At 47.2% G+C, this 20,392-nt stretch overlaps 7 protein-coding genes across 7 annotated transcripts in view; 4 read left to right on the top strand and 3 right to left on the bottom strand.

Moving 5' to 3' along the window:
* Positions 1–528: 528 nt before the first annotated feature.
* On the bottom strand, positions 529–3,408 carry F5B22DRAFT_595211 (uncharacterized protein). Its single transcript, XM_047974127.1, has 3 exons — positions 3,128–3,408; positions 2,348–3,034; positions 529–2,298 (listed from the first exon to the last, which is right to left on the bottom strand). Exons 1-3 carry the CDS (start codon positions 3,186–3,188, stop codon positions 1,178–1,180), a joined length of 1,869 nt encoding a protein of 622 aa, XP_047833532.1. The 5' UTR covers positions 3,189–3,408; the 3' UTR covers positions 529–1,177.
* Positions 3,409–5,599: 2,191 nt separating this feature from the next.
* F5B22DRAFT_643680 (uncharacterized protein) lies at positions 5,600–8,489 on the top strand (the record flags this gene model as incomplete). Its single annotated transcript, XM_047978309.1, has 3 exons — positions 5,600–6,178; positions 6,232–7,942; positions 8,002–8,489. 3 exons carry the CDS (start codon positions 5,600–5,602, stop codon positions 8,487–8,489), a joined length of 2,778 nt encoding a protein of 925 aa, XP_047833531.1.
* A 2,485-nt stretch (positions 8,490–10,974) lies between these two features.
* Positions 10,975–11,715, top strand: F5B22DRAFT_643679 (uncharacterized protein; the record flags this gene model as incomplete). Its single annotated transcript, XM_047978308.1, has 1 exon — positions 10,975–11,715. The coding sequence occupies one exon, from the start codon at positions 10,975–10,977 to the stop codon at positions 11,713–11,715; it is 741 nt and encodes a 246-aa protein (XP_047833530.1).
* An 806-nt stretch (positions 11,716–12,521) lies between these two features.
* Positions 12,522–14,460, top strand: F5B22DRAFT_595208 (uncharacterized protein). The gene is made up of 6 exons (XM_047974126.1): positions 12,522–13,045; positions 13,098–13,196; positions 13,260–13,320; positions 13,376–13,862; positions 13,949–14,067; positions 14,129–14,460. Exons 1-6 carry the CDS (start codon positions 12,837–12,839, stop codon positions 14,282–14,284), a joined length of 1,131 nt encoding a protein of 376 aa, XP_047833529.1. The 5' UTR covers positions 12,522–12,836; the 3' UTR covers positions 14,285–14,460.
* A 597-nt stretch (positions 14,461–15,057) lies between these two features.
* On the top strand, positions 15,058–15,786 carry F5B22DRAFT_643677 (uncharacterized protein; the record flags this gene model as incomplete). Its single annotated transcript, XM_047978307.1, has 1 exon — positions 15,058–15,786. The coding sequence occupies one exon, from the start codon at positions 15,058–15,060 to the stop codon at positions 15,784–15,786; it is 729 nt and encodes a 242-aa protein (XP_047833528.1).
* A 169-nt stretch (positions 15,787–15,955) lies between these two features.
* F5B22DRAFT_540759 (uncharacterized protein) lies at positions 15,956–18,363 on the bottom strand. The gene is made up of 5 exons (XM_047972842.1): positions 17,904–18,363; positions 16,566–17,837; positions 16,422–16,516; positions 16,291–16,371; positions 15,956–16,218 (listed from the first exon to the last, which is right to left on the bottom strand). The coding sequence occupies exons 1-5, from the start codon at positions 18,166–18,168 to the stop codon at positions 16,126–16,128; spliced, it is 1,806 nt and encodes a 601-aa protein (XP_047833527.1). The 5' UTR covers positions 18,169–18,363; the 3' UTR covers positions 15,956–16,125.
* Positions 18,364–19,238: 875 nt separating this feature from the next.
* F5B22DRAFT_643675 (uncharacterized protein) overlaps positions 19,239–20,392 on the bottom strand; it is a gene marked incomplete at both ends in the record, with an annotated part of 1,447 nt that continues 293 nt past the window's right edge. The window contains 3 exons of the mRNA XM_047978306.1: positions 19,239–19,647; positions 19,703–20,076; positions 20,126–20,233. Coding sequence (XP_047833526.1) covers positions 19,239–19,647; positions 19,703–20,076; positions 20,126–20,233 — 891 coding nt within the window. The remainder of the gene's footprint in view (positions 19,648–19,702; positions 20,077–20,125; positions 20,234–20,392) is intronic.

Here is a 20,392-nt window from a genome sequence, read left to right as displayed (position 1 = left end):
TTCTGCAGAAGGCGAATCCTCGCGCATAGAAAATAGCCATGGCTCTCCTGCCCTACCACATTCAAGACTGGCCGTCGTCAAGTCCGCCGCCGAAGACACACTACACTAGTCTCCTAGGAGGATCCCAGGATATCTCGATAATATAATAAGAAGCTGCCAATGGCCCAGGAGAGCAGGCTGAAGATACACGAGACGGACTAGACCATATCTGACCATACCTGCTCAGTAGCCTGTCGCGTAAGTGTAAGTACTGTAAAGGGAATGCATAATTAGCCTCAAGCTTGCCGTGGCCCGTGGTCTGCCCATGAGATGTCGATTTTGGCGTCTTTGGTTCGTGAGACCGGGGTTTGCCTGGAGACGCGACGACTGCTCATTGGTCGCCTCATCTTCGGTGATTGGTGACACTTTTCGTCCAACAGTCTGCTGAGGCTGGTTCATCCCATACAGTGTGCACTTATCATAAGTAATACCATACGCACACAAGTGTCACTGTGTCAACCCGCGTAGCCGAAATGCGCTTGCGTTCACATGCAAGCTCACCAGCATCGATTTCAACCAAAATGCACAGCAATGAGTATTGTTATGCTCTGCTATCTGCGATATTCTATTACATAATGTACACCTACAGCACCAGGTGTAGCCTCTCCTTCGATCGCGGTACGCTACTGACTTACCCCAGATGCCAAGCGGGAATCCGTAATAGCTTAAAGGACGGCTCTGGACGGCCTTTCACCAAATACGCCTATTACATACACTACTACTGTACCGGTGACCAAGGTGAGGAGTCGGGGCATACACTGACACGCAGCCAATACAGCGCATATCGTAGTAATACCGTGACTGATGCATGGTAGACACGCTTCATTTTCGGAGGTCAGAAGCGGAAAGGCGTAACCAAATAGTGGTGTGTTAACCCACTCTCTTCTCTTCATATATCCTTGTTTGTAGTGTATATACCTTTATCGCATTCGAATGCCTTCATCCTATCAATGTAGCATAATCATGTTCGCCGGAAAAACATAATGCGTGTGCCAACCCCATCTTCTAGTCTCTTTCTAGTCTGAAGCCTAGTGTTGTAGGTACTGGGGTATGCATGCCAGAGCCGTAGTTAAGACGCCCTTATATATATACCATGATGACCCAGATACCATTCTGGGCAGATTACTCTCTTCTCGGCTTAATTGCGAGGCATCCCGAGGTTCTGAACAAAGCGTACCTCGTCCGCCTGTCGTTCCAATGCAAGCCTCATCCGTTCCGCATAGACCTGTTCCTCCTCTTCGGCAGCCATCTCTTCCGGAGTTCGGGTGTTTTCGACGAAGTCCTCAGGGGATGAACCGGATCCGGACGAGAAGCTAATCAGCCCCAGCGTCTCCCCAGTCCAAATTAAGATATCGTCGTCATTGCAAATGCCGTTGCCCGCGGCTGTCCGTGCTGATAGGAGTTTACGGGCAATGTCATCCGACCCCGGCATCGCCCCAAACAGAGAGCGGTGAGTGACCTTCTCCACCTTGCCGATCTTGTGACGCCGCACCTCTGTGAAGCCATCTCTTTCCATCCACTTGAGATATCCTTGACCATCAGCGAATACAATTCGGTTACCATGGTTAATGACTGATAAAAGCTTTGAAGAAGAGGCAGTTTGCCGATTTTTCATCGTGGAGTCGTAAGAAATATACATCTCGCCCCCCTCTTCCAATGTGGACGTCAACCCATAGATCTCAAGTGAACCCTTGGTGTTGTACTCGCCGCATGCTATCAGTGTTCTGCCGCCGGTTGTATTCTTAGACTTGGTGACTTGTTCTTCTGTTAGCTCCAGACGTCGACGGAGGTCGCTGTCAACACTAGAGAATGGGTATGGTAGCGATGTTAGACTGCATAATCGACCGCCTGAATGAAGTGAACCCATAATGGAAGGGAACATGCGCCGGTCATAATGTAATATGCTGGTAAATCGACCCGCTACGAAGATGTCATCAGATAATTCATCCCGCTGTCCAGGTCGGTCCATATGGTGAATGTATTGCGGACCGGGCTGAGCAAGAGCGGCATAAAGTGGAAGAGGCTGCCAGTCTCCGAGTATACTGGAGAGATTGGGGCTCTGTGTTGGAAATGGATCAACCACCTCCTCTTGCTGATTGCGCAGTACATTCTTTTCGCGATAATCATGCAAGTACAGCCCATTGAAAGTGCCTACTGTAAGCGGTACCGTGGGATTCGCGGCAGACATTGTCATTACCACCCGTTCGAAGTTGGTCGTGGCAATAACACGCTGGGTCTGAAGGTCTACCTCAACAAGGTCTCACAAACAGTGAGCATGTCGTCTCGCGCTCGGGGAGAGGTCACTTACTGTTTCCTAAGGCGAAAAATGCAGCGCGTCTCGAGCTGTCGACGCTCACACATTCAATGATCCCTCTGTCGACAGACTGGTTTGATACGTTTCCAGATGATGTGCCCTGCGTATGCCATAGAACACCCGGCCTACTCCTTGACAGAATAGATCCCTTCTTGACCTTGGAACCCTTTACGTCCCATATACATATAGACCCGTCATCGAGTGGCGAGACAGCAAAGAGCTGGTTTTCCGTCTTGTAAGGTTCGTACAGTGCAGCGCCGCGAACATCAACAGCCTCCTCTGCAGGGCCGTCGAGGGCCGGAGGTCGCTCGAACCAATTGGTAACCACCGGCGCATTCCGTTGTATGAATTCGTGATACCAGCTAGTCTTCTCTCCGGGGAACGTAGGGTCCCAATTAGCAGCAATGCGCGAGTATTCTCTTTCCCTCTTTCTACTAGACAGCAGGCCTATCGCCTCTATCGCGTTATGGTACTGTAGAGGATGATGGTCTGTTGGTGCCGCTCTGCTCAACGGTATTCCTTCCTCATCGAACCAGTCAGAGCCTCGCCTGAATAACGACACTCGTTCGAGGAAGACGGAATTCTCAAGGCATCGTCCACGCCAATGGGGATTGTCTCGGCAGATCCGGAGGAGCTGTTTGGAAACCGACTGGAGGTTGACGACGTCGGGAACTAGCAGAACTTATCGGCGAGGCTTAGTTAGTACGCGATCGGATCTCTATGAAACAGCAATGTTATATATTAAGGGAAGGCCGGGTAGATATACAGGCTTACACTGGATGATATGCAGCAAGATCTCGTGGGGAAGCAATTCAAGTCGGCTCTTTGCAGCCATGGCGGGTATATTCGTGGCCAAACGCACGCTTAAGCCTGAAAAAGCATATCAAATAAGTTACAGTATAGTGAAATATATCGTTCTATTAATCTACAGGTATGAAGTCATCCTCTTTCGACAAGCAAGTAAGGAAACCCTTGGCGGGCAATGAGAAGATGCCCGGAATAGTGCCATGCAGTTGGTGTCATAACACGCCAAGGACAAAGGGACTGGAGATGACGAACTTACGGATGCTTAAGCTTTCCCCGATGATACCTAGGTACCTACCTAGTACCCCTCCAATACTTTGGTACAAGCCCTGCTTGTGGCTGTGGAGCCCGAGTCGTGATTGAGGGGCAGGTTCCGGGTGGGAATCTACATATGTACATAAGTACATAGGTACCTACTGGGTAAGACGCCTCATTTAGGGTTCTTCTTGTCTTCAAATGGTATACCTATCAACTTGCTTCTGTACCTTGCCCCCTACAATACCTATATGTAGGTGCCTACCTAGACATGCTCATTATATCCCCAAGCTGTATAAATGCGTATATACAGACAGGCTACATCAATAGAGAAGCATTCGAGCAGCTAGGTGACTTGTGTTCTTAGAGTTCAGATGATCACATGCTAAATATTATCACATAGGAATTGTCCAGTATCTCGAAGATAGATTCGGAGTATTACAGACCGCTTCATTACAAGCTTCTAATCTCTAGAAGAAAGTGAATAACGCTGCCTGAGTCATCGAGGCAAAGTTAAACAGCCCTGCATAAAGCACATGCCACGTCCTTTAGAAGTTATATAAAGGAATTCATGAAACAATTACTAGCATACTACTGCCGTGTGAATCCCAGGTACCTGGAAAAGATGAACATATGATTTGGGCAAGACGTACAATGTGAAGGGGTCGATGGCCAGGGTTGTATGTTGTGAGCTGTAGGCAATATTGAAGCATGCAACATAAGGTAACTGCCAAACTGGTTGACACAGTTGAATACCTTTGACAGAATATCAAATCTGTACTGGAGAAGAGGGAATTTCAACAGTTACTTATACTATGCTGCAAATGGGGCCTGAAGGAACAAGATGAGTATCATATTGCAAATTTGAGACGGGTAGCTCTTTGGGATCTTGTCACTCTATCACCATGATTGTCCTGAGTTGTAGACCGTGACAGAGAGGAGAGGAGAGAGCATGCGTGAATTGAAGGCTACAATGATGCATGCTTGGTTCACAATGAGTAGGTAAGGTCTCTTTGGGACCTAGATCAATGCTGAATACCATCAATACTTACCTACATCCAGGTATGGCGTGTCTGCTAATGTGACTCAGTAGTGGGATCAGTGAATGTATCAATGTTCCATTGTCTCTGTTCCATTGTCTCTGTTCCACATCTCAATGTCGAGCAAACACGTACTGGTACAAGATGGGTATCTCTCAGTGCCCGCCGTGTGGCATGGCGTCATCTGTGTTGTTGTTATTATTGTTATTGAGTCTAGGACTTAGCCAAAACCACCATCTCTTTCTCTTGTTTACTACTCAACCCCGCATCCTCTTCACCATATCTATATCTTGATATAACATCTCGCCCCATGGTCATCTTACACGGCTGTCTGCATCTCCATGTCCAGTCGAATCACTCCTTCACCTACAAGATTCAAGTTGGCATCCGGATATACTGAATATACCGACCCAGGGTCTCGGGGAGAAGTTCGATCTCACTTAAGGTAAGGCAAAACGCTTTCCAGAACCTGCGCAGGCAAACTTGTGACAGTGGCACCTTCCCCCAGTCTAGCCAGATGCACCTTCTGCTAGTAGCGGATCATGTACCTCCTTCCAGCACCTCCTTCTACCCATTCTGCTGAGTCTCTGATTTCCACGAGCCTTGAAACAAGGTCTGAAGCACCTATACACTGATTCGGCGACTGTGCCACCATCATCAGGCCTTCTTCTCTCTTCGAAGGCAAGCCCAGGACCGGCTATAAACTGTATATCCACCAGTACCATCTCCTTCATCTAATCATTTCGCTCGCACTTCTATACCCATCCATGCTAGCTGATCTATCGATTATCTCCTCAATATCTTCCCTTGCAGTCGACCTCTTGCCGCTTTCAACCATCATCTAACACACTGGCGTAGGATCTGGTCTCTCTTCTCCATCTTAGTGGCATGCTTTCCACGAAATTCAGGGACTTGAAAGAACTTTCCATATTCCAGCATCAGCCTCAGGTTGCTGTGTCGATCTTCTCAGAAGTAGTGCTGTACTCCAGCTTCCTCGTTGTTTTCTTAAACCCATCAGGTAGGCTTCGTCTCACCTCAGTTCGCCTTGCATCTCATCGGCAGTAGCATCCACGAGTTCCCATACGCACTTCCCATTTTTGCCGTCACGACTGACTCTCTTAGTTTCGAGTTAGGGATCTTCTCAACAATGTCCGAAGGGGAGGTCAGTGGGGGTGGTGACCGCTTTTTCTCCATTAGGAGATTCTCTCCCATCTCACTTCCTCCGCCAGAGCTGGAATCGGAATACAAATTGCCACCAACGAAACAGGCGCGAAGCATCACTCCTCGCGGTCAACGTTTCAGCAAACTGAGTGACGCCTACCTAAACATTACTTCTCGCCTTGGGTCGAAACAAACTACTCATAAGGCGTTGGATCAGCACCAGTCAAGTTCAACAGATTCTGTAGTATCATCTGTCGCTGTCCCACGTCTTGTAAGGTCACAAGATGAACTTCAGGCCCGGACTTCCGCTTCGGCTATGCGGTTCTTTATGAAAAAGTCACGCCGTACTACCCTGGGTTCAATCGATACTCCGGAAGAAGATTTGGCACCTAAGGCGGACCGCGGTGATAACGCCGGCCCCAGTCTTAGAAAACAGATTGACAATGAGCTACCAACCTCAAGTGGCCCGCCTCAGGATACTACTAGCAGCACCATTAAGAGAATCGTTGCTCAGTATGACGGCAGTACATCTAGTCTTAGGGCCGAGTATAACAACTCTCGAGAGGTATGGCTCTGTGCAAAAGAAGTACTCCTAAATTATAGCTTACAATGTCTTAGTATTGCTGGAAGACCGAACTGCCTCGCTCTCAGCCTCCTCAAGCATCCCTTCCCGAGCCTCCACCTATGAACACGCAACGTAGTGCATATGCACACCAGGGCGAGCACGATTCTCCGGGACTGGACTCAAGCATTACTGACTCGCAGCATCTTCTTGACGCTGAAGCGCAGGCTCACGAATTAGACGAAGTGGGACGCGCCCTGTTCCCACTCCCTCTTAACATCGCTCGAACACTGCATGATACAGAAATAACACGCCAGCAGCACTACAATGCTCTAAGAATCAATGATGACTTTATGGAACCCGGGAAGAAGGCTCCCAATGACAATCTATCGGCACATCGATACGACGGGTGCTGCAAAACGTATCTTAAGCCTCAGATGCAGCGGGACATAAGTCAAGAGCTAAGGCGCCTTAGCAGTTCTCCCAAACCAATGTATAGTGCAGAAAATTCCGAGCACTTCCCAGTTCAACAGGAACAACCCCAGGACGATACTTTTAGTCAATCTGGCCTTCTGACACCTAGTACTGGAGGAAAACGTGTTCGACACATTAAGGTGGTTATCGGAAGAGAATCCAAGATTAGCAAGGATAATCATGAGGGCAATGGTGCGTATAATGATGCCAAACACGATCACCGCGACATATGTTCCGAAGACGGTGATTGGATAACGGAGGCAACAAGTGATGTTGGCTTCGGCATCAGTACTGTTCCCCTTGCTGAAGGACCTTTGACTGGCGGTTTCAAGAAAGCTGGGAGCAGCATCGCCGACTATTCTGACGACGGCTACGAAGACATACTAGATAGATTTGGATCGCAGGAAAGAATTCTCCAGAATCCGGAGGGTGACGATAAAGACAAAATGTCTTTTAGTCGGCGAATGAATCAACCGAAATTCGCAAGCGTGTTCTCGCGCCGACATGGTACCCGCCTAGAGCTCTCCAGTCTTCCTTGGGCAAGTACAACACAGGAGGAAGCTGGCCAATTCCGACCCCAAATTCTACGCAAGAATAAGAATCCGTATCGAGAGTTTAACAACAGACAAAACAAGACTTCTGGCCGGCTTGTTTTCAACTTTGATCAGAATGCTCCTCCACGGTACGAGTTTCGCGACTCGATTTCAGAGTATGAGCCGGCAGCAGCCAGCACGAAGGCAAACTGCGGCACTCGCATATATGATACACGTGGATCCCTACCATCTCCGGTGTCAGATGTCGCTGAAGAAAACCATCTACACAATACGGATACTGAATTTAACCGCTCTGCTGAGTTTGATGCGGACGCAATTCTATCCAACAATTTCCCTCAGCAGAGTAAACATTGTCAAACGGTTGGTCTTGGTCAAGATACAAGGTTTAGTATTTACGCAGCAGATCGAAAAAATCAGATCGAAGGAATTGATAACCGGGAATTCGCGGCTGCTTCTTCATACTACGATCAGCCATCAGCAAATTCAGTCCGGTCGAAATTTAATTTTGAGCTGTTGCCTCTTGATCAAGCCCGGAGGAGAGATAGATCGAAAAGATACAGCGGCGAGATCAACGAGGACGAGCCAACGGCAGCCAGAATTAAGCGAAACCAGAGTGTTCGATCTATCAAAAGGACACATAGTCCTCCTAAACCACCTACTAAAGCTTTCCTCACTGGCCCTGATCTCTCTGCGAACTTCTCGTCGCCAAAATGGCAGGCACAAAATTCAGACTTGACAGGTAAACTCAAATTCTTGTTCATTCCTCTAAACGTAACCATAATTTACTGATTTTAATAGACACGCCAGCCCCATTTTCAATGGGTTGTCACGAGAGTGCCACATCTGTTGAACGTAAACATCAGAAGGTTAACTCGCTGGGCACCAAGGATAACTCGTCCTCTTTTACCACAAAATCGGCCGCCGAAAGTCTTTGGTATGGCCAAAAAGCCCATTTCGGCGTACCAGTTCAAGATATGTACCAGTACAGATTACGGCCGGCTTTAATTGCGCCAGATGATTACGTTTCCGATCATGCCGATGATATCCGTCGATCATGCTTCTATGTTCTAGCAGTATTGTCTATCCTACCCTTCGTCGGCGTCCTCGTTTTGACTGGGGCCTTCAGCGAAGGCCTGAAATGGGCTACTCGAGGTGAGGTGGACCGACTAAACTCTCGCCAGCAGCGGATCATCAAATGCATACTCATTTCCGAGTGTGTCTTGTACACTGGCGGCGTCGTGGCTGTAGTGGTCTACTTCGTCTTGGAGAGTAAGGCCTACACCTAAACTCTCAAATCAATACACTCGTTTACAGTGCGATTGGTTTTGCAATCAACTTCAAAGAATCATATATTACCGCCTCTAGGGTAGTCAGCCAACCACGCTCCCTCAACAAACTCAAAATAATTCGTTCTTTACATCTTCACCATTGCGGTATTAATTCTCAGATTAAGGGATCGATTTGGCATCACTACAGCTTGACGGTATTGGGGCACTCTATCATGCTTTCAATTCTGTGTGATATTCGGCAGCCTCACGAATCTTCTTTTCCTCACCCTCTTTTGTTACTAATACTTACAATTCCTCGATATGTTATTCTTCAACTCGCCTTTCTGTCACCTTTCCCTTTGTGGCCACGACTCTCTTTCGTTCAACTTTCCTTTTTAGCTACGACTCGCAACACAACGACCTGTCACACCGCTCCTTGTCGTCTTTGTGAAAACTATACCCCGATATTGTTGATAGAAGTTAGAGCCATCTCTGAAGGTGGCGATTTATGACTGTGAGGCTTCCTTCTTGAGCTAGTAGCTCGGGTCTTGCAGATACATCAACTTTCCTGACGCGGTGTCAATGATAGCACTGCACTTTGTGGACACTTATAAGGCGTCACAGACAAGGCATTGTTCCTACAACATCCTATGGGCGAGTCGAGTGTGTGTGCTAACGTCACGACTTTGTAAAAAGGTATATGGACATACCTATTTGGTTTGGATGATTGACGGGGCCTTGTCATAGGAGCGAAAGATTCCAGGATAGGTGGTTCTGTCGAGGAATAGGGATCTGAAGATTGAAATGTTTCTCAGAGAGTGTCAAGGCTTCTCGGGTGTAGTCTATGGATGTAGTCTATGCACAGAAATAAAAAAGAAAACAAGCTCATGTCCCAGGAATGCAACGTGAATCCCCTTTCAATTACTGATAAGATGTCATCATATGATATCGTTTGACTCAAAAGCAGCGGTTAGTCTCATTCCGATGCTAAGATTAAAGTTTCGAGGTGTGCGTGTGATTAGGTGTTACAGAATCTTGATAACTACCATCTGCGAAGTAAGTCACCAGATAGTAAGGTAGAGAATCTGTATCTATATCTGCTTGGTTCACACACCCCGATGGCGCATAACTACCTAATTAAGTAAATAGGAGGCGATTACTCAATATAATGAAAGTATTGAAGATGCGAAGCTATCACCCTAAATCTATCAATTTCGGAGCTCTCCAACTAGTGAGATAGATGTACTCTGCGCTCTATATTCTGCTAATCTTTTATCTAGCTTATGTCTTCTCTAAGCTGGCCTCAAAGCTATATTAAATTTCTTGTGTTCATTTTTTGAGCAATTGCTTTTCTTTGTTGATCCCAAAGTTTGCATCGATGAGACATTCGGCAATCCGAATCAAAACCCCTGACCCCCTAAGCAACCGGGAGCGGCTACCGATGTGCTGACTACCTACAATTAGATTTCATCTTAACAGCAAGGCACACTCCTAGAAGTCGATCATCGCCGTGGCCCTCGGATCCCATGAGCTGTAGAAAATCGAGACATATATACATCGCGCAATGTGGTATCGCAAGCTTCTCGGCGGTGGGATGCGCGCTACTGGCATTATCACTGCGCCGGCTAGGGTATGCACGGATCAAGTTTTCTTTGCCGGGAAGGTGAAAGAGGTGCACAGGAAGGCCAGACATGCGTCGGATCTGTGGGAAAGTCTTGGAGGGAAGTTGCTCATGCTGACAGAGACGAATTTTGTCTGGCTTGATCTTGATGGCTCTGGAGTCGGATATGAATAGTTTTAACCCTTGGCTGAGAAGTATGATCTCAAATTTCGAGATCTGCAAATTGGACGTCTTGCTTTTCACTACCAGATCACTGATTCTGCGTTGGAGAGATTGTGCAATCTTCTCAGGGAAGTCTTGGAGAAGGGGTTGGTTTGGAATAGCTGCGTGGAAACTGTCTAGATGGACTCGCCGTTCCTGGTGCTGTTATCATGTATTACAAACTGAACAGTGCTTCGATCCTTTATCTTAATTTTGCATCTACCTATAACTTATATTTCATTGTCCGAGTATTAACAATTCCACTATGTTAGCTCTAGTGATCGCATCAAGTTTCGGCTTTATCAGCTCATAGCTGGCTGGTCAATGCAATCGGCCATTGCTATAGAACAGTCAGAGTGGATAAAGAACGCCGTGAAAGTGGTTTGTAGTAACTACAATGCTCGTGATACTACCTGGGTATGTTCTAGACAAGAAAGACATTGAAGCTATGACCATTACATTGTTTCGAAACAATAGACGATAAAGAGTCCCCACTACAAAGGCGTTGTCAATAGGGGCCATTGAGTATATAGGATTGCTATTGCCATTGATGTAATTTCTTGCTAACCAAACGTCAACAGACCACAAAAGTTAAATACATCTAACTCTGACATATATTCACACTTTAAGTTGTTCAAAAGATTACTACATACTCATTTCACCCCACATCTTGATCTCGTCATGTCTAACCAACAACATGATACAGTTCAGTCCGCCCCCCAGAGAACACCTACGTGTGTAATCAATCCGGCGATAGACTTTCCAGACGAAGCTGAAAAATTCCTAATGACGGTCTATAAGCATTCAACGAAAAACAAACATTCAACGGGTAATGTTCAACTGGTCGCTGCTGAACTTGCACCCCTCTTTGGTTTTGGCCCTGATTCAACCCAAGATGTCTTAGCCAGAGCCAGGGCATATTATATCTTCATAAGCCCTGAAATAAAAAAACCACGCGATGAATTCGTCCTAGGTTACACCCGCAGCCGATGGGGAATTCCACTTCCCAAATTCGCTCCCACACTAGCTCTCGTTAAGCAGCACAGGGATGAAATCGCATGGCGGAACTTCGCACTAAGCCCGGTCGACAAAGACAGCCCTGCAGAAGAGCACTACGCACGATTCATAATCCTCATGTTAAAACAGCTAGAGGCACCTTACCCCGCAAGAACCGCCATGCTAAATTGGTTGAGAAATCATCGATATGACAGAGAAGAGACGTGGACAGAAGACGTCTGTTGGATTTATTTTCACACCCTCATGTTCCTGCAGCTTAAGGCGATGGAAATATGCAAGAAAAAAGCAACGTTCAAAGACCGCGCACGTCACCGCATTAGCCAACTCGCAACGCCTGATTCTTTTTGCGGCCTCTTATGCACATTGTCACGGAAGGGTCTCGATGGGGTGGAGAAGGAGTCTTGAGAAAGCATCTCATTACCAGGATCATTATTCTCACAAGCCCTAGATTTTCTCAATCATCTACTGTTTTATCTCAGTATCTGGAGTCTGACAGATATAGAAACACGGCAGATCTAACAGAAAATTGAACATCAAATAAACCTCAATGTATGCTTCTCCTTTTAAGCTCTTGATTCAATAATATAAAATCACTAGTGCTACGTAGTTCCATTTTAACTATACTATTAGATTAAACCTTTCTGATTATTTTAGCCGAGTTTGACCCGTTAATCTTGTCGCTGAAACGTATCCTCGTAATTGTCGAGATTCCCATCCATTTTTGTATTGAGAGTTGTTTCTGGTGTGTTGTTGAACACACACCCCTAAGAATTGAGACGTAAATCGTGAATCTCTTACTTAATGGAAATAAATTGCCGTGTTATATGAGCACAATTACCGGCCGTGAGTGTTGTTGGGCTTACCAGGGAGTTGTGACCAAGATCCTCCTATCTGCCGCATGCTCACCTTGAACTTACAGCTTACGTCGTCCAGTCCCGAGCGAACTAACGATACTACTCGCCAGATTTTCAGCGGACCGACGTATTATCCGCTGTATAGAATGCTCGGACTACCATGTGACGCTCTGTTATTGCTGGGCCGAAATTGCGATTCCGGGAGAATCCAGCTTCTGCTCAATTCGGTCCCTCCGCATTCTCCTTCTCCAATCAGGAGCCAGATGAAGCACTTATTTATCCCAAACTGAATTCCGCGTGAGTCGTTCTGACGTACTCCCGGCAAATATCGAATTTTATTTTTGCCCACCAAAATGAGCACGATCAGCGACAAGAGCCAATCGCGCTCCGCCTTATCTAATTGACCAAGTGAGGCTTTTAACTCCCGAGTCAAGGCTCATGCACACATTCTTTTATTAATATTAAGATGCTTGGTACTGCTGAGGAACGGTAGCACCGCCTGCTTGTCTATCATGTGCCGTTCCCCGGATCCTGCTGTAAATGAAGGCATAGTCTTGGCACCTAGGGTAACGGTTGCGATCCGTCAGCCATAAATAAACACATGGTTCTGAGCACTCTGGTGCCGAGTCTTTGCTCCTCAAGGGCCCCCGAGGAAGCTACCACTTCGACATAATGTTTCTTTTCCAGCAAGCCTTATGGCTGACTTTACTAGCCACGTCCTACAGTGGGCTCGTGTTGGGTCAGACATACAGCCAAGATGATATTAACTCTGGCAAAGCCCTTCAACAGATGGGCAAGATTGCCTATGACACCTCTATGAAACGCCTTGGGGGTAGCACGTCAAACTGCACAAAGGACACTGTCCACGTACGCAAGGAATGGTGCGTGAACCACCTATATCCTGACTAATCTAAATACTAATGACTATCATAGGAGAAACTTACCTGGATCTGAGAGGATCGCCTACAGGAAGGCTGTTGAATGTCTGATGCAACAACCAAATGTCTACCAGAATATTTCTGCCGGCCCAAAGTATGTGGACAGTGCTTCTCACATGGCTAGTAGTATTATCTTACTCTAACATATGCGACACAGATCTATGTTCGATAGCTTTGGGGTTCTTCATTATTATCTGACGCCATATGTCCACAACTCGGTATGTTGGCCGTAAATACTCCGGTTTATGCTTTTCTCCACTAACAAAACCCAAGGCCTACTTCCTTCTCTTCCATCGCCTGTACATCTGGACATATGAACAGAAGCTGCGCGATCTTTGTGGATATACAGGATCATTCCCATATTGGGAATGGGGTCTTGATGCCGGTGGTGTTGAGAAGTCGCCGTTATTTGACGGCTCCGAGACGTCCATGGGATCGAACGGCGCCAAAGTGAGCGGTGGCGGTCTCGGCTTTGGCGGCTCGGGCGGCGGCTGTGTGACAACTGGACCATTTAAGAATTACACCGTCAATTTTGGCCCGAACACAGCCCGAAACCCCCTCGCTCCGAACCCGCGATGCTTGAAGCGAGATCTCAACACGGCCATGTGTTCGACCTACGCTTCACTTCGCAATACTACTGAGACCATTCTCGAAAGCCCGGATGTAGAGAGCTTCCAGGCGAATGTTCAAGGAGACTTCCGGTATGCCGCGGCTCGGAAATGGTCTTTTGCCGTGCATGGTGGTGGCCACTTTACAATTGGTAAGCTGTCACTTCGAACTCAACCCGGTTCCAGATGCGCCGGTCTTTCTCAAAGGTAAATCGGCAGTGCTAACATTTCTGTACAGCCGGTGACCCTGGTGGTGACTTCTACTTCTCTCCACTTGAGCCTGCCTTCTACCTTCATCATAGTTCTATTGATAAGATGTACTGGATCTGGAGCCAGCTTGACTGGGCGAAGCGACAGGTAGGTTTTAATAGCCTTATTTACACGTGGACGTTTGCTTACTCCGGTATTCTACTTACAGACTATGGCCGGAACTATCACGATGATGAACCAACCACGAAGCCGAAATGGAACGCTTGATGACGTATTGGATATCAAACCGGTGGGAGGATCTTTTCAATTCCGTCAACTTCTGGACACTGTTGGAGGGACCCCTTTCTGCTTCGTCTACCAATGAACGGTTCTTCATCTCCACCAAGAATTAGCATGAACAAATGCAACCTTTACTATACCCATGATCAACATTAGCTTTTTCTTTTTACAGAATGTGCATGATTGGTCATGTCGCTCTGCTAGTTATAGTAGGGTGGTTAACACTCGCAATTTAGTAGATAAATCCTACCAAGGTACATCAAATTGAAAGACTTGTCTGTACACTGGAGATAAGCAGTAGATGATGACGAAGCCCACTGGAGATTGCCTGCCATGGTACCACATGGAACTAGCTCTATGCATTCATGAAGGTATGAAGAAGTAGGCGGGAAGAACATCTTGAATAAGGTTTCAAGAAGCTCGTTTTAACTTCCAGCTCGTCTGTGCAGCGGACCGAGTTGCATTCAGTTATATTCAGTTACACCAGCCATTACAGTGCTCCCTCTCCCTGATCACAAATACCTACATCTCAGATCGATCGAACCTAATCTTAAGCTCGCAAGCTGGAAACTGGGATGGTAACTTTCCAGATAACTTGCATAGACCACGAAACTTCCCAAGTAGCTTTAAGCAAAACAGGACAATTTCAGGATCACGCGTACACCTTGACGCACCACTTATTTGAACAGAATCATGGTATTTCTAGGCCGCCGCATACCAGTAAATTCCCTCGAACATTTACTCTTCTTCATTAATAGCTTTCCACCACAATCAAGTCACTGGAGGAATCTCACAGCTGGTATCATCGCCGGACATTGAAGAGAAAAACAGAAAACGAAACGCAAAGTTGTTATCACAATGGTGTCCCTCAAAAGCCTAACCCTCGCACTGGCCCTCGCCGTCCCCATGGTGAGCGCTATGCCCGCGGAAGATCACCATCATTCCAAGCACCAAGGTCACCAATCCAGTATGAGCCACCACTCCAGTACGAGCCACCACACCAGCCACCATAGCAGCCTTCATAGCAGCCTTCATAGTGGCCACGACGATAGCAACACTAGCAAATTTGGGAGCAAGCTTACACATTCCAGCCACTCCACAAAGAAACCGTCAATCACGACCTCGAGCGGCTACTTCAGCGTGTCCATACGCCCATCCCTTGATGACATTGTGAGCCTTCCCCTTACCACATCGCACGGCCTTGGGGCTACGCCCACAATCCAGACCGAAGGTGTCGAGGAAACCCCAGAGCCTGCTTCTCGAGAACTTGAATCTCCTATCATAATTCCAACCGGAGTTTCCATCAAGAAAGGAGGTAGCGCGGTGGATGTCCGCCGCGGTTCGCCCATCAGTCCTCCAAATTCCGGCTGGAACAGCGGCTCCTCCAGCAGCGGCGTCAGTGGGCGTGAATACACAAATGGCGGCATCAGAATTGCCGATACTACCAAAGAAACTCACGATGATGTCATCTATCCACTCGGAGGCGGCTTGTTCCACCCGTCGTGGCCGTCGAAGGCAAATAGCATGTCGGCAAACGTGGTGCCAGCAACAGCAGTGATGCTGCTGCTCGTGTACGCATTATTTTAAGTGTTTTGACGGCAACTTGTTGAGCGTGGGCAGGCGATATGGAGTGTTGAAGGAACAAGTACCGGTTTGTCTAGTAGTTGGTTACCACGCCTCGTTATTCGAGCTAATGTATTCACTTTTCACTTAATACTTTTGGAGACAGCGGACGGAAATAAATGCCACGTATTCAGTGCCACCTATAATTCCTCATTGAAAATGTCCGTCAAATCAAGCTGCAAATCAGTGTGATGTGTTCGGTATCATGATTTGACAATATGGTGCGTTTGACAAGCATGACATGGTATACAAGAGTGCCAGTAATCGGGCATCTGCTGTTAATATACAGGATGATTACATGTGTCACCATTCAGGGACCTCGCCAGGCTTTGGGCGTTGTACCCTGATTACCTTGTCGCAATTGAGTAGGTATTGAGGGTCAAGTGCCTGTTTAATCTGTGATGGGAAGAACTATGTTAGCAACTTGTTCACTGATTACTGAACATATATATAGGTTAATTAACAAACCTTTCTCATCAAATCTACAGTGGTCTCTCCAAGCTCATGTGGGAGGTAGTCACGCTTCACTAGACCAACGCCGTGTTCACCCTAATTGACATCAGCCTACGTCAGTTCTGGGGACGTGTGCGAGAACTTACAGTCACAGTGCCTTCCAACTCGACTGCCCTTTTGACCATTCGGTGGACTAATTCTTCGGCGTCATGACGTTGCTTCTCATTGGAAAGGAGAATAACTAGCCTGATTAGCATGTTGACCCGACATAAGATTGTTTGAAGACGTACTGTGAAAGTTTCCATCGCCAACGTGGCCGACAATGGTGCCGTACATGCCACTCTTCTTCATATCATCCTTGGTTTCTTCAATGAGTTGGGATAGCCGGCTCATTGGTACGGCCACATCCCCAGTCCAAACCTTTTCGCCTGGTTTTGCCACAGCCATTGTGCTCCAGAGAGCCTCCTTACGAGCACTCCAAAGTTCGGTTTGCTCTTCTTGAGTCTTGGCAAATTCAAATCCTACGCTGCCAGCCTTTTTGGCGAGGTCTTTAACAATGCTTATCTGCTCTTTGACTCCTCGCTCGGTCCCCGAAAATTTGAAGAAGAGCGTGGGCGCCTCTGTCCAGGTCTTTGATGTTGTACCGGCTTCATTAATACATTTCATCTGTTCGTCATCCAGTATTTCCACTGCAGCAACAGGTATGCCCTGCCCAACGACTCTCGAAACGCAGTCTGCTGCTTGTCGAATTGTGCCAAAGCTACAAACAGCGACACTAGTGTTAGCCGGTTTTGTCGTGAGTTTCAGAGTCGCCTCTGTGACCAAACCAAGAGTGCCCTCGCTTCCGATGAATAGTTTGGTCAGATCATAACCAGCAGAGCTCTTTCGTGGTCGTTGCCTGGTCTTGATGATAGTTCCGTCTGCTAAGACGACAGTGAGAGACAGCACCCATTCTCGCATAGTACCATACCGGTAAGCATTGGTACCACTGCATCCAGTCCCGATCATGCCGCCAATTTGAGCACCTGGACCTGGGTCTGGAGGGAAGAAGAGATTGTCTTTGGCAAGTTCGTCATTCAGAAGTTCCCAGCCAACTGCAGGTTGAACGACGACATCCATATCATCCTTGTGTAGTTGTATGATCTTGTCCATCCTCCTGAAATCGACGCAGATACCTCCTCGGGTAGGAGTGAAGTGCCCTTCCAAGCTCGTGCCTCCACTGTATCCAACTACAGGTATCCGGCGGGCGTGACATATTTTCATAATTTTGCTAACATCTTCGGTGGATCCGGGATACACGACCATAACCGGCTTTTGCGATTCCTCATTGCGGTAGCTCGACCAGTCCGAGTTGGCGTGTGTATGTAAATCATCTTCGACAGTGCTAACATTTTCTTTCCCCACGACGGCGACAAAATCAGACCAAGCCGCCTCTAGATTCGATTTGTCGTTGTTGTGTTTAATTTCACGCGATAGAGCAAGCGGTAGCGTCGAGGCGGGATCCAAGTCGCGAGGAGATTTCGTGCCGAGATAGTACGAGAAACCCGCAGCAAAGAGGACCACTAGTGTCATCAGTGATTAGCTTTCTTAGATATTTAAATTCTCGAAGGTGAATGGATTCTTGGTACCAAATGTTGTAGCCCATCTTCTTGTGCCTGCTGATTCTAGCCTTTGTCTCGCAAACTTTTCGCGCTCTGCTCTTTCTCGGGCGATACGGGAGCTTATGCTTTCAAGCATCTGGCCTTGGAAAGATGGTTCGGAAGGATCCTTCTTGGCTGAGTAAGCTCGAAGAGCTCCGGTGCTTGTGACGCATGAGGGGGCTGTTCGACGGGAGCTCCGAGCGGCCAGGGTGCGAAGCCCTCCCCGGGCTGGATGGGTCGCGAGAGCCGACATGTTTGAATGAAGATCTGCCTAGCACGGGCGAGAGGACTCTCTAGATCATTCTTGGCGTACGGTCTTTGACTTCTCAGCAAGAGACCGCCTGAGCGGGGAGATTTAGCACGCAAGACGGAGCCGCTTGAATCCTGCGGAGGTTGCATTCCGTTCATGCGTCGGCAGCATGTTGCGATAACGGATATCTTCGGCGCGGGCGTCATTGAAAATGTTCATTTTAAGTGAATAACCTCGACAAGTAGCTTCCATATTGCTATATGGAGCTATCTATAGTTGTATAGTTGCATACTTGTATATATTGCCCCGCAAAACGAAAACCGCCGTACTTCGTACCTACCCACATACAACAATCTTGCGTTTTCCCCTCGGATATTGGCTTGAGTTCGGCGCTTTCGGCTGAGTGAGGGGCGGGCTTCTGTTGATTTCTGAATGGGCAAATTTTGTGGTTTTGGGCTCCCGGGTTCGATTTGACAGAACCCGCCCCTCCCATCTCTATCCCTGAAGGGCCCCAATTGTACTGCTGAAATCCAACCCTCAACATGGAGCAACTCAACTCATGATACATCTTCATACGCTATCTCACATTTTCTATGCTAAACAAGGTGATTTACAATAACAACAGGTTTCCAATAAGGTGCTACTTATGTGATGTGTCGTTGCCTAAGGTTGGTTTCGCTCTGATACTTTCGCTGAAGCGCTGCACCATTGATTTCAGGAATGCAGCAGCTTTTTGGGAGGACTGTGATTTCATCCAACAGCCGGACATCGCTGTTACCATTACGACGGATAAGGAACGCTTCCTGGACAGGAGCCAAACCCGCATTGTCGAATTGGGTGAGATAGTCGAGATAGCACACCCTGAGATAGCTATTCCACTTCTCGGGTAGTTATGGAAGCAAGCCTCGAGCGTCACACCACTGAAGACGCGGTTATAACACACCTGCTGTGTCTCTATATTGAGCTTTCCTTCTCGCATAAGATAAAGATTGCTTTTTCGAGGTTATCTTCGATCTTGTGATCTTGAGTCTTGTATTGGTATCATTATTCAACTCTGATGTGCGGCGCACCCACTAAGCATTTATTCCCAACTCATCCTTCGAGCAATTTCGCCTACCGTGCTGTATATGTGTCTGCTCTGGCAATGCAATATCCTCGTCTTCGTCGCCGATTACTAAAGCCCGTGTATCTGTATCCCATGGGTCTTGATGTCGTCGCCGGCCAGAAACTGGCCATGTTCCTTGCTCACGATGATATATGGAATTCGAGGGCTGTTTGGATCGAGGCAAAAGAGTCCCGAAGCGTTTGGCCCAGCGAGAGTTATGGAAGGCCTTTGGAATCGCTGGTACGCCGATGACGAGGAAACCGAATGTCTGCTCTAATATTGCCAAGATATTTACCATGACAGCATAATACAGCATATCGCGTTTGTGATACGCATTTATGACAGATATCAAACGAGCCAGCGCACTGCCAATTGCTCTGTAATTCGAGTTCCGTTAGCCCATCATAAGAGAAAGATAAAGAAGAGACTTACAGTAAGCCTATTACGAATAACAATGAAATGCCCTTCTTTTGAGTGGTGGACATGTTGAGCTTCCATATCACCCAATGGGGTGTTATGAGAATGATGAGATCTGAAACCAGATTAACAACACCTGAAGCGACGATATACTTCATTAGCTTGGCACCGCACTTGGCAGTAACCAAGTTCTTTTGCTGGCATATCAAGCCATCAATGAAGGACCCAATGAAGTAAAATAAGGCATTGCTCCAAATTAAAAATTGCAGAATCCAAAATAAACTATTGCGAGTGCCCGTGGGCACAAATATATTTACCCAATCGAGCAATATGGCAACCTTCAAGAATGCTATCCCAAGACCAAAAGATATAGTTGCGAGTTTGTAGTCCTAGAGACTATTAGCTGTCGCCTCGGAGTATATGACTATGGGACCTTACGAAGTGTGAAGTTGTCGCGAGTTCAGGGTTGAACTGCCAATTATGGACACCGAGGCCGGGATAAATTCCACCTTGGTATCCATTATACAGAATGACTATGAAAAATCCCTGCGACTTGAGTTAGTTGCGTTGGAGTTCATGAAAGAGGAGGGGGGGGGGGGGGGGGGGGGGGGGGGGAAAAAAAAAAAAAAAAAAAAAAAAAAAAAATAAAAAAAAATAAAAATATATCGGGGAAAAAAAAAACCCAAAAAAGGGGGATTTATAGTG

This window comes from Xylaria bambusicola, assembly GCF_022495145.1.
Source record: "Xylaria bambusicola strain CBS 139988 unplaced genomic scaffold F5B22scaffold_8, whole genome shotgun sequence".
NCBI lineage: Eukaryota > Fungi > Ascomycota > Sordariomycetes > Xylariales > Xylariaceae > Xylaria > Xylaria bambusicola.
This window is presented reverse-complemented; position numbering and strand designations above follow the sequence as displayed.